The sequence below is a fragment of the Molothrus ater genome, chromosome 5, assembly GCF_012460135.2.
Source record: "Molothrus ater isolate BHLD 08-10-18 breed brown headed cowbird chromosome 5, BPBGC_Mater_1.1, whole genome shotgun sequence".
Taxonomy (NCBI): Eukaryota; Metazoa; Chordata; class Aves; order Passeriformes; family Icteridae; genus Molothrus; species Molothrus ater.
In genome coordinates this window covers 22,565,643-22,578,961 of record NC_050482.2, presented here as the reverse complement: position 1 = coordinate 22,578,961, position 13,319 = coordinate 22,565,643, and the positions used below count along the sequence as shown (strand labels likewise).

At 37.5% G+C, this 13,319-nt stretch overlaps 1 protein-coding gene across 8 annotated transcripts in view; it reads left to right on the top strand.

The window, feature by feature from the left end:
- The window catches only part of PTPRZ1 (protein tyrosine phosphatase receptor type Z1), a 133,647-nt gene extending 121,368 nt beyond the window's left edge, over positions 1–12,279 (top strand). For 4 of the 8 annotated variants that reach the window (XM_036400607.2, XM_036400609.2, XM_036400605.2 and 1 more), the window contains 13 exons: positions 327–461; positions 1,748–1,882; positions 2,886–3,049; positions 3,774–3,857; positions 5,369–5,504; positions 6,461–6,607; positions 7,181–7,274; positions 7,524–7,597; positions 8,628–8,756; positions 9,458–9,604; positions 9,907–10,049; positions 10,613–10,748; positions 11,251–12,279. In XM_036400607.2, the coding sequence (XP_036256500.1) occupies positions 327–461; positions 1,748–1,882; positions 2,886–3,049; positions 3,774–3,857; positions 5,369–5,504; positions 6,461–6,607; positions 7,181–7,274; positions 7,524–7,597; positions 8,628–8,756; positions 9,458–9,604; positions 9,907–10,049; positions 10,613–10,748; positions 11,251–11,391 (1,665 nt within the window). In that variant the 3' untranslated portion in view covers positions 11,392–12,279. The remainder of the gene's footprint in view (positions 1–326; positions 462–1,747; positions 1,883–2,885; positions 3,050–3,773; positions 3,858–5,368; positions 5,505–6,460; positions 6,608–7,180; positions 7,275–7,523; positions 7,598–8,627; positions 8,757–9,457; positions 9,605–9,906; positions 10,050–10,612; positions 10,749–11,250) is intronic. The other 4 variants (XM_036400612.2, XM_036400611.2, XM_036400610.2 and 1 more) reach the window with 1 other exon arrangement.
- The last annotated feature ends 1,040 nt before the right edge of the window (positions 12,280–13,319 follow it).

The window sequence follows — 13,319 nt, the reverse complement described above, 5'->3', positions numbered from 1 at the left end:
TGAATGATCATAATTCATCTTTTAAACCCCTTTGCAATGCATGTCTGTGTGTCTCCTAATCACTTTCATGTCAATATTCTGCCTAAGCATGGGCATTTGAACATACAGATCCTATTTGTTGGACTGATAAACACTGGCCTAACAGTTGTATTCCTATGTCATTTGATACCACAGGGTTTCCACAAAGTCAACAGTTAAAAATTTTAAAGCACTTAAAAGTTTTGCAGAGTCTTCAAAAAATACATGAAATGTCATGTACACCTCCCAAACTCCTTTTGCTCATGGACAGTGATTTGACAAGTGTCATTTCTCTTATTTCAATTTAGGGCTACAACAAGCCAAAAGCCTACATTGCAGCTCAAGGGCCTCTAAAATCAACAGCAGAAGATTTCTGGAGAATGATATGGGAGCATAACGTGGAAGTTATTGTGATGATAACTAATCTCATTGAGAAAGGAAGGGTATGAGTACTGTTGTCCAGTTTTTACTTCTCTAATGTTGGTAAATCTACCTGCAGCAAACTCCCATCTTTCTTTTTAAAATCTGGTTTAGTCAATTATTGAGCAAAAAAGCAATAGTTTCTAGTAGGTGCCTGTACCTGGATTGGCTACAGAAGTTTACAGTTGAGGATTTGTAGCATAAAACTAAAGAAAATATTCAATAAATCTTGAAAATACCATGTTCTAACCACAAAAATAAAAAACATCTTATACTGAAAGAAAGACTACTTGTATATAATATGAGTGGACAGGCTGTGGGTCTTGTGCCCACATTCTGCTACCAATCTGCTTATCTCCATGCCATCATGCACTTTGTCAGGGTTGCCTTGGACCCTGGAAAGGAGAAGAATGTAGTTCAAGTGAACTTTCCTGGATATTCACTGTCTGCTCCCTGTTAACATCCCATGGTACTCACAGTTCTTTTCCTACTACATGACTGGAGGTCCATTTGTCCAGTGAGACCAAATGAGGTCAAATCCCACCACAGGGTGTGTTATGTGATGGGAGTATACCTGTACCCTGGGGTTACATGAGGGGACATTGCATCTCACTTGCCACACTGGCAGCAATGCCTAAAATGAATGCAAATCTTATCATACAACCTATAAGGCATCTCTCAAGTGATACAGACACAGTAATTTCAGATGAGGGCTGACTGGGAGTACCACTTCATTTGTAACACCATGCTATAAACAAGCACTCTTCTAATACTCCATGAGGAGGATGTATGACTACCCAGCCAAAAGAATGGACATATCACAGCTCTCTCCTGTATATTCTAGCCAAACACAGGCTCACTCATACCCTCTCCTCCAGATACACTCTGCCCATACTATAAACTGATCAGAAGCCACATACGACTCTACTGACTTGGATGTATTCCTATATTTCCTATAGATCATGTTTTTTTTCTTTAGATTTGAGAGTGTCTATAGAATGGAAAATTCCACAATATTGGACCCTTTTAACTCTGATAGTATGATTTAAACCTCTTTTTTTGAGTTTTCCAAATAAAGAGCATCTTTGAACAGCTATCCCTCTACAGCACAAAATAATTGTTATTTGTTCTCCTGCACAGAAGATCATGTCTATTATAAACTGGGTATATTGATAGTCCCAATACAGTTTCATGCTTTACTCTGCTCTTAAATTTGAACATTTCAGCTTACTAGTTTGACATTTTACAGGTTTTTTTTCTCTATTACTTATAGAGAAATTTTCTAACAGAGAAAATCTCTTTCTAACAGAGAAAATGTGACCAGTACTGGCCTGCTGAAGGTAGTGAAGAATATGGGAACTTCTTGGTTACTCAGAAGAGTGTTCATGTCCTTGCCTATTACACTGTGAGGAATTTTACTCTTAGAAACACCAAGATCAAAAAGGTTTGTGACATCCTAAAAACACAAGTATGCAAAAGGAAGTGTTAAAAGATGCTCAGAATATAGTTAAGGCAGCTGACAACTCTTTTCTGCTGTATATGTGAAGCTGAATCCTATAGATCTCAGCCAGCCAAGATGCTTCTGAACACAGATAAATGAACTCAGAAAATTGTAGGACCATCAGGGAAAAAGCAGGGATCACATTGGAGAGCTGATGTAGACTTTGACTGCCTGGGTAGCAGGATGATACATTTTCAGAAAGAGAGCAATTTGAAAAAAATGTGGTATGAGTTAAATTATCCACCTAATCTCTCCATTTTTTTTTAGAGACAGGTGAATACACACTTTGTTTTATAGTAACCAGAACCAGCATGATCTCAGCTCAACAGGATGATGTTAGCTACTTTGAGAATTCTAAAAACTTAATTTATTCCAGCCACATAAATGTCTGAGACATCTAACCTCTCACCCTCCCTGCATAATTAATACGTAATGTTTGGCATTTAATGTCAATTAATTTATTCTGCCTATTTTAGGAACCAATCTCTGAATGAGGTGACCTGCTTTCTGAAGGCATCCCTGCCTCTGAGTTGCCATGGAGGGAGGGAGCTTAGAAAAGCAGCCTACACAAGGCTACTTACCCTGTAGATCACTAAAGCTGGGTGAGATGAATCCTACTCTTTCTGTTCACTCAGCAGAGGAGCAGAGTGGCAGGAAGAGCTGGTGACTTTTGAGAGCAGCTGTAATTTGTTACCCTCCAGTGCTCTTAATCTTTCTCTATGGCTTTCTGAGACAGTGTCAGGTCATTTTCCCACTCAGTGGGCAAGCTGGTAAGACAGAGCCGCTGGTCCTTCCTTCCCCTTCTCTTTGGAGGCTGGAATATTCAGAGCCAGATGGCATGCTTGGAACTAAATAGGGATAGCACTAGTTCAACAACTATCAGGTATGGAAATAAAAGGAAGGAAGATGTGGGCTGCTTACATGTGGAATTATTTTTTTGTTGCAGGGCTCCCAGAAAGGGAGGTCCAGTGGCCGCATGGTGACTCAATACCACTATACCCAGTGGCCTGACATGGGTGTTCCAGAATATTCCCTGCCCGTTCTCACCTTCGTGCGGAAGGCATCGCAGGCGAAGCGCCACGCTGTGGGGCCTGTTGTGGTTCATTGCAGGTGTGCTTTCTAGTGCTGTAAGGTTCACTCCGCTTTTGTTTTGCAGAAGAAAAGATTTTCTCAGTGGTGGGTTAAGCAAAATTTCACCCTTGTGTTTAACAATTCTTGATGGAGTAAGAATAACTTAGCTGATATTCTTATCTGATATTTCTCTCCTTCATAAGGCCAACTAATCAATTGTGCCACTTCTGTAAATCTGTAAATCTCCATAAACAAGATGATGCTGCTGCTCTGCACTATGTTCTTTTTTTTTTTTTTTTGGCTAAACTGCTTTAACTTCTATTTTTTTCACATTTCTGTACTGCTATCTTGAATGCTATGAGCTTACCAGATACACATGTGGGGATATTGTTTCATTTCTGTAAATATATTGTTAGGATGCTTTTGGCTCATGCTTTCTTTGGTGCAGGGATACTCTGTAATCCTAAGAGGAGCTCTGTGCACAAGAGAAGACTCTCTCTATTCCTGGCTGAACTACACCTCTGCTGTTTTTAACATTCTCTGGGCTCTAGGAGTCATTTGCAATGGAGGAGCGTTCTGGGGAACGGTTGAGGTCTGCATGTGCCGCAGTGTGCAGGCAGGTGCTCTGTCAGTGCTCTCTGGAACTGGCAGCTCAGGGAAAATTGGTTAAAAAGGGCTTGTAGGGCCTGGAATGACTTCACAATGCCCATGAAGGACCGGGTCATTGTAAAATATATAAGCAGGTTCTGGTTTTCCACTGTAGTACCTCACCTTTGATGGAACATTTGGAAAGAGAACCTCCTCATGAATTCTGTCCTTCTGGAGCTGACACTGAGAAAGCCAACAGGTAAAGTCACCTCACAAATGCTGCAAATGAAGATATTTTATTTGTGGGACGATCTAATCTGACTGACATCTGTTTTTAGCTTGGAAAATGAAAATTCCATATCTTGTTGTTCTGCTGCTATTTACATCCTGGCTGTTCTTGGGAAATTCAAAATTTCAAGTCTGATATTGCTGAGATATTGGCAATACATTAGAAGTCAATTAAATTGAGTTTTTAAGAAGTGAACGGTGGTAAGTTGTGTGGCTTCAGTCAGACCTCTCCCCTGGGTCACAGGTATAACTCACCTCTGTCTGTAGGCAGTTTTGTACAGTTTTTAGCTAAACTGACCACATGCACTATGGAATTTCAAAGGAATCATCTCATGTTTGAAATATAAATTTTATTTATATTTACAGGCTGTATGGAAGACACAAATGATGAGATTCATAAAATTTATTTTAGCTATTTTTATTTGGTACTTTTCATGCTTTGTCTTTCATAACAAGTACAGATGGTGTCTGGTAATCTTTGTACTTCTTTGTGTCTGACAGGGTATTAACAACCTGGACCTTTGGGTTTCATATCATACTTATTTAGACAGTTTATTACAGCAATCTGATCTCAGTCTACCTATGCTCTGTGCCCCCTCTGTGGCAGAAATGAGATGACTGAATTAGCATGTATGGACTGAGCTGGATCTGCCCACAGGGGACCGTGCAGATCCAGCACGGTGCTGCTCTCAAGTTACATGTACAGTATACATAATGTTCCTTCATATCTTAGAGGGGAATTACAACTGACTATTTCCCATACATTGCTAGATAACAAAAACTGACCTCTTGACCTTGTACTTCCTACCCAGATATTTTATAAACAAGAAAGTTTTTCTATAATTTTATGATACAGCTGATTTTATACAACGTTAATCAGAGTTCATAACAGGAATGAGTTGATTAACACTTTCTTCTCCATTTCCTATTTTTAAAATGTTTTCAAAAATTTCTTGTCATCTCAACTTTGTCTAAGGAGCACTAAGCTTTTTTCTTTTACAGATACACTCTCAACAGTTCTGCCATTCCTGGGGGATTTCTTTGAAATCTTCTGTACTGTAGTGGGTTGCAGAATGCAACTTTTGCTTTAAAGTGGGGTTTCAACTTAGAAGAATTTGAACATATTAACTTTGCCAAAGTGCTGACATACACCACCTTATGTAGATATACTTGGCAAAGTATCCTAAGGAGTATCAAGGCTCATAATTGCAGACCTGCAGGAAATCCCTTAGTTCTATTTCAGCCAATAATTTAAAAATCATTTGAGAAAATGATCTTTAGGTCTATTCTTGCACAAAGAAAAAGATTACTATATTGAAGATTACTAGCCTTGAACCTTTAACAAAATATATTGTATAATAAATTCATTTTGTAGAGGAAAATCTTCCGTATGCAGCAGTTTGTTGAAAAAGCTATGTGTATGGAAAAGTTCTTTACATTAGTGTTTTATTTCAGGCTCAAGACCATTTTTTTGTTTTATAGTGCTGGTGTTGGAAGGACAGGCACATACATAGTGTTAGACAGCATGCTGCAGCAAATTCAGCATGAAGGGACAGTCAACATATTTGGATTCTTAAAACACATACGTACCCAAAGGAACTACTTGGTGCAGACTGAGGTAAGAATAAAATATAAATAGCATGAGACTATTACAAACCTTCTGTTTGCAGGAGGGGAGATAATGCAAACCTCTTCCTGGCACCACCAGACAGACAGAAGCCTGTCACCAGGCTAGATTTTCCCTTTTGCTTCCCTTGGTTTTATAGACATCCTTCTAGGCACACTGAGAGCAGTGCATTAGAAATTACCTTTCCTTGGGCTCTTGTCTGTTTATTAAGGAGGACTCAGAAGGAAGCCTGTATAAATCATGCTTCCTACAGCAGTGCTTTCTTGGCAGGATTTGTATTTTTGTCACAGAGCTTTGTGAGGAAGCACCATTGTCAGGCATTCAGATCTTCACTGAACCTCATCAAACAGTTTCTATTAGGCAATAAAATATGCTGAAAAATCTATTTCACACAGAAAATTATATGTAGGTGCTTTAAACTGAAGATTATATATAGAATATTGAAAGACCAAGAAAAAACAATAAGGCCAACAGCAGGGCATTTGAAAGTCTATTTCAGGTTTCCAGAACAGGTGGTTAGATTCCCCAGTGCCTTTCAATAGAAAAAAAAAAGTTAATCAACAGCTAGGGCAGTTGTTCCAAAGGATGTGAGAGAGAAAATAGAGAATAGCAGTAGGAACCAGGGGTAGGACTGGCTTGAAAATTTTCCTCAAGGCTGTGCTTGCATTTTTACCTCTATTCTGTTAACATGAGATATCACAGATAGTGAGGATTTGGTATTAAGTCATACATATATATGTGTATGTATGTATTGCAAGTGTAATTGTCAATTGTGCTTGTAATGTGTGTACTGCCACTGCAGAGGGACAGCCTTCACTACAGAGGATCACATTTGAGAAAACCCCTGTGGAAAAATACTGAGCACATCAGAAGTGGCAGCTTAACCAGAGGAATCCAGGGGAATCTGAAAATCATGAGAGCTCAGATGTTTGGTTGTGTTTTCCTAGGAGCAGTACATCTTCATTCATGATGCATTGGTGGAAGCAATACTCAGTAAAGAAACAGAAGTCCCTGAGACTCACATTCATGCCTACGTTAATGCGCTCTTGATACCTGGACCAACAGGAAAGACCAGACTGGAGAAACAATTCAAGGTGAGCTCTCTGAGATAGTAGTGTGAAAATCTTTGGGTTTGTAAACCTGAATGACTTAAAAGTAAGTATCTCAACACAACTTTCATCAGCTTTCTCTACCTAAACTTTAACTGCTGAGCCTAAATTAAATCAAGATTAAACTTATCAAATGAATGCAGTCAGTTGGGACAGAATTACTGGCCTTTAACAAGGAATCTACCAAAAAAATCCACAAGAAAAAGATCATGAGAAATAGAACAGTAAGTAGATTTTATAAAAATTTAACTACATGCCTTTGCAGGTAGATCTCAAAGGTAAAACAGCAGTCTGGAAAGATACCATTCTGGCAGATATGTCAGACTTCACCTTCAAAGATATGGTTATTGATCTAGGGTTCAAGAATAATTTGAACTGCTAAGAACAGTGAAGAAAAAATATTCTGGTGACATGTTAAGTGATTTAGACAGATAACTAGATAACAAAAGTTTAGAGAGACAACAAGCCTGCAATATAGGCACCCTTCTGTTTAATGCAGCTTATGAAGGAATGGCTTTTCTGCAGTTACCTGACTTTTTTTTAACTTCATTGTTTCAGTTACTGAGCCAGTCTAACACACAGCAGTGTGATTATTCAACTGCACTCAAACAGTGTAACAGAGAAAAGAACCGAACCTCATCTATCATTCCTGGTAAGCTTCTTCAAATCCTCAACAAGAACTGAAGACTTCTGCATTAGTTTGGAGCAATGTTCTGAAGAGAACATTACAGCAAAGAAGTGAATTATGATTTACACATAGAAAAACAAAATAGATGGCTGGATAGCACTTTGTCCCAATTGATGGAGCCCAGTGTTATAATTACTGTGAGATGTGAGATAATGGTTATAATATTGTAAGAGTCATTGCAACATGCTTGTGAATTCATAACTTTTTTTACAGTGGAAAGATCTAGAGTGGGTATCTCATCACTATCTGGTGAAGGCACAGACTACATCAATGCTTCCTATATTATGGTAAGTCAGTTAAGATATTGGTGAAAAACAATGAACAGCTGTTTTCAGAGCTGCCATTTGGCCGATTTAGGATGGCACATTCCTGATTTTGAAAGCTCCCTTCTTCCATTATCACTCTGCCTGAAAGAGTTACTTCCCCCAGGAAGTACTCATACCATTGTTACTGGCTTTAAGGTTGGTTAAGTGCACTGCATTTTAACAATCTGTAGAAACAGAAATCACATCATAGTTTTAAAAACTGGTAAAGCTAAATGCTTCATGGAAAGATTTTTTGAGATGAACTGAATGTCTAAATGTGTTAAGTAACAAGTTAATTTTTAGTGGCTGTATTGTGATTTATCTTCCTACCTGCTCATCTTACAGTGCTTTTGCAACTGGCATAGCCTAAGATACCATAGTTCACCAGCTTTCCATTATCTTTTTGCTCTTTGGATTTTCCTCAACTCTTTCCCCCTTCAATAGCTGAGAGGGAGGAGTAAATGCCTCCTGGACATTCAGGAAAGAGATGGCAAATCTCTGTGCTGTGGTATGTGTACATCTTTTAGGTGCATTATTGCATAGGAACTCTCTTTTCATGGTAAGAGATTGACCTGAGATATCTGTAAAAATTAAGAAACTGCTTGGGATTTTTGCAGATCTTTCAAGAATTCTTTTATTTGATCAGGTAGTCAGCTTCTCTGGAATTATATTTATAATAATATATTATATTATTATTATTATATTATATATTATTATGTAATATATTATATTTTTATTCTGAGTTGCCTGTTTGAGTCTCCTCTGATGTCTTTTCTCCTTTTTTTAATCCATTTTTTTTAAGTCTTAATATTTTTTCAATGTAATTGAATCTATTCTTTTCACATGGAAAATATTTAAGTGGAAGTTTTATATTTTTCTAATATATGCAGGAAGCCAAAAAAGGAACAAATGTACAATGCATTTTCTTAGTTCTCACTCTGTCCACTAGAAACTTCTTTAAGCATTAATACTTGGGCAGCAATTCCAAATCTGTCTTTTTTTTTTTTTTTAGGGTTATTATCAAAGCAATGAATTCATTATTACTCAGCATCCCTTACTACACACTATCAAGGATTTCTGGAGAATGATATGGGACCATAATGCCCAGTTAATAGTCATGCTTCCTGATAGCCAGAATATGGTGAGTTCTGTGGCTGATTGTTATGAGTTTATGTATGAATTTTATTAGTATTACCATTTTGAAATATGCAGGATATGAGAAAATATCTTGGATTCTGCAAAAAAAAGGTTAAAATTAATACTACCAAGCTGAGTGTAAAATCCCCAAGTCATCCAGCAGAAATCTAGAAATCCTTGTCTAGGCAGATTGTGATTGGAATGAAAACATATGACAAGGAGGATTCCCTCCCTACCCATCTGACCATTTTGGTTATTCAAACTATTATAGAATTTTCTTTAAATAAACAAAAAAAAAACCTCTCTTCATTTCTACTGTCAGACAGAGAGAATGCTCCCATGAACTTTTTTCTGCACTTTCAGATAATCCCAAGAACACACATACATTAGAACACAGCAGCTAAATGTATCGCATGACCATGGGCCATGCACAGCACCTCCAAAGGCCAGGCTGTGTGTGTGGCACTATGCAGCACTGCAGGTTCATTGCTATGTAGGCCCACAGGGTACATTGAGACTACAGAGGTGTTTTAAAACCATCACTTTGCCATTGTTATCCCACTTAAAATTTGATTTGTCAATTTAAATCTAGCTGGCTGGATTTAATATATATATGACACATTATTTATTATGTTGGATTTTGTATTTTAAGAGCTTAATATTATTTATTTTTATGACTCCAATTTTGGTTTTCTTTTCCTGGAGGCTGAAGATGAATTTGTGTACTGGCCAAACAAAGATGAGCCTATAAACTGTGAGAGTTTCAAAGTCACTATGATTGCTGAAGAACACAAGTGTCTGTCTAACGAGGAGAAGCTCATAATCCAAGACTTTATTTTAGAAGCTACACAGGTAACACTGTCATAAACATATAACTCAGGACTTGATTTTTTAAAGGTAATGCCCACATTTTTTACATTTTCAATGCTAAATTACTGATAAAATATCCATGCCCTAGAAACAAGCATGGAGGGAGTAATGTCTATAAGGCAATATGATGACATGGCGAACAGGGTGGTCCAACCTCCACAGCAGTGGGGTTCTGCCTCTGGAGGCTGAAGCTGGAACAAGGCAAAGGAAAAGAATAAAGAAAGTCAATTTTTACAAAATTGATTTATGGGGTTTTTTGTTTGTTTTTTTTTTTAATCATTTAGGATGACTATGTACTTGAAGTGAGGCATTTTCAGTGTCCAAAATGGCCAAATCCTGATAGTCCCATTAGTAAAACTTTTGAACTGATCAGCATCATCAAAGAGGAAGCTTCCAACCGTGATGGGCCCATGATTGTACATGATGAGTAAGAACTGCACTTTTCTGTTTACTTTGATGTTTTTCTGTAGAACCATCCTTTTACTGCCTGAAAGCAGCTGAAACAAGGCAGAAAGTCTGCACTGAACAGTAGTGGTGATGCTTCTGTTTCAGCTGCATCAACAAGAGAAACATTTTTATTTTATCATACTTCATTTCAGTTTTATCATTTTGATAGTCTGATGGTTATCAGGTTGGTCACTAGAGGGGAAGTCAGTTAAGATTTCATTGTCTTTTACTGAAAGAATTAAATGTTTAGATGAGGCACCATACCATTCTCCAGCTCTTCACTAATGGGAAAAAATAACAAAATGTTGAGACACTGAAGGACTCAAAGCATTTGGTTATTAGAGGGTTGAAGAGAAATAACTCTAAGTTGTAGCCAGGTGCTGTGAAAGTTTTTTTAAGCTAGTGCTGGGCAGACCTGTTTCAGATATTGTAAATACCACACGACAGAGATTCATCTTACCATTTTGCCCCAGAATTTTTATTTTTTCCAGCTGTAAAAACTGATAGAGTTTCTAGAGTTTTGTTTTGTTTTACTTTACAAAGGCATGGAGGGGTGACAGCAGGCACTTTCTGTGCATTAACAACTCTGATGCATCAACTGGAAAATGAGAATTCAGTGGATGTTTACCATGTAGCAAAGATGATAAATCTGATGAGGCCTGGAATCTTTACAGACATTGTAAGTAATAAGTAAAATGTGCACTTTTTTTCCCTATGTGTGACATTAGATCTTAGGGCAACATTACTGAACAATTTTGCATCTTAGTTTCTGCATGAATTAATCAAAACTGTCTTCCAGAGGTGCTGTAGAAAAAGAAATCTTCCTGGAAAGAATTCAGATGACAAAAAATTGAGAAAAAAAGCCAACAGACAAATAGTAACTCTAATCCTGTCCCCAAATTTGTGATTGACTTCAACAAGGATTTGAGTCAGCATATAATATTTCTTTTAAAATACAGTTTTCTCCCCTACCTTTACTGTGCTACCTATTGCTGTGCTTTACATTGTGTACAGGGGGAGCCATTAGTCAGAAAATAATAAAGCTGCTGAGTAACACAAAAAATTCTGGAGCACAGTACATTTACAGTCTGACACATCAGTTGTTAATTAATTTTGAGCAACAGTGCCACAGAATAACCATTTCTGCCATCATCCTGAGTGTACCCTCTTTTCTCCTCCAGGAACAGTACCAGTTTCTGTACAAAGCTATTCTCAGCCTTGTCAGCACAAGACAAGAAGAAAACCCTTCAGCATCTATGGACAGTAATGGCTCAGCTTTACCTGATGGAAATGCAGCTGAAAGTTTAGAATCCTTAGTTTAATTAGCACATCAAATCAAACATGCACATCGCTGCACCACACCAATCACACCTGGAGTTTACCATTATTATTTTCAGTTTTATACTTTGGGTGGGGAAACTCTGTCCAGTCACTATATATATAACCAGAGCCCAACAGTTGCTCAAACCAAGTCATTTCTGTTATCTACAACTTTACTGTGGAACTTTTATCATTAACAATGTGTGCCTTTTCTTGAAAGATTTCTTGTAATACATTGTTACATTTGGGCTAACTTGATTGACTTTTACAGTGTTTCTAATAATTGAATTGTGGTATGTTTTTTCAGTATTAGGTTTTTTGATTTATCTGGCTTTACTTTTAACTTAAAATTACCATATTTATAGATGTTAGGGAATCCTCAATTACAAACATGTCATGGGTTTAGTATTTGGTTTCTTCGCTGTATTTATAACAATTTACATTTGCTAGAAATGCAACTTTTAATATAGTAGAATGTAAATAAGATACTGTTCTACATAACATTCAACATTTTAAGACTTCAATTAGACATTTAGAATAGTAATCTGATACTTACTGTAAATACTGCTACTTCTGTAGTTATCCATGGACCAAATTTATATTTATAATTGTAGATTTTTATATTTTACTACAGAGTCAGTTTTCTAGTTCTGTGTAATTGCCTTGTTAAAATGATGTAGTCACTATGTTTTTACTTTAACAAAGTCTTCTGATATATAATTGTGCATCTTAAGCAATTTACCTTCATATAGCTGCATGTGATTTTAACTTTTTGTGGGAACTAGAAATCATATGTTTTGAAATGAAAACTTTTTATGAGACTAACACTGTACTTGGCATTGTTAAATTGTTTTTACCCTGGTATTGCAAAAATAAATACAAATATTCCAGTCTGTGCTTAGTAGTCTTCCACGCAGAGTAAACAGTCTGCACTGTCATACAGGAGAGCTTTTACTTACAAGGACTTAAGGCTGATCTGCAGACAGCTGCTCTTCCTATGGAATCCATGAGTTCAGGAGATATTGATAGGAAACTTTTATGGGTTTTTTAATCTCTGCTCCTACCCATACCTACAGTGTCCACATTATCTCCTTTTTTAGCGTTTCCTCCCACATCTCCCAGTCTGTAAATGGGCTGTCCCAGGTGTCCCAGTCTCCTCTGCTGGTCCAAGACTCCTCTGTGCAGCCTTGGCTTCTGATCATTCATTCTGCTGCTGAGCCCTTTGCTGCCTCCTTTGGCAAGGCAACAGCCAAACTTTGGGAGCAATAAAGCAAGCAGTCTCTGCAAGAACAAAACCAAAATGTTTCAAATTGACCTCAATCAATTTCTGTAACCTTCAGAACTGGCAAGAAAAGATACTGAGTGTACTGAAGGCTGTGCCACCGAGGGGCCGGAGGAGCCTGGAGTAAAATGTTCATTTAAGATTAACGTGGGTAGCAAGACCAACTATTTTCTCACTTTCTACAGTATATATATATAGAAATATTGAAAGCAGAAATACTGTTCTGGAGTAGAATGCACAGAAAATAATGGACCCTATCTGAGAAGAAAACGAAGCATGACAAAAGACAGGCCTGATGTGAGATGTTAGTTGACTGATTCCTAGAGTAGGCATGTGTAAGGGAGTTATGTCAGCAGATAGATCTAGACCCCTCGGCAGTGTGGGATTGAGGATAGGTGGAGCTGGAACAAAGCCAAAATAAATTTAGATTTAGAGGAATCGAAACAGCAGAACCTTTAGAGAATCCTCATACTATTGATACATGAAATGAGCATGAAGGTCCTAGACAAGGAGACAGACTGGCACAGAATGTCAAAATAGCTAGCAGTGAAGGAGATATTTCTGTGCTCTTACCCTCTTTTTTACAAGAAAAATAATCATATAGGCAAAACAATGTATCAATAAATCACAGGGATGGTGTAAGGTTGG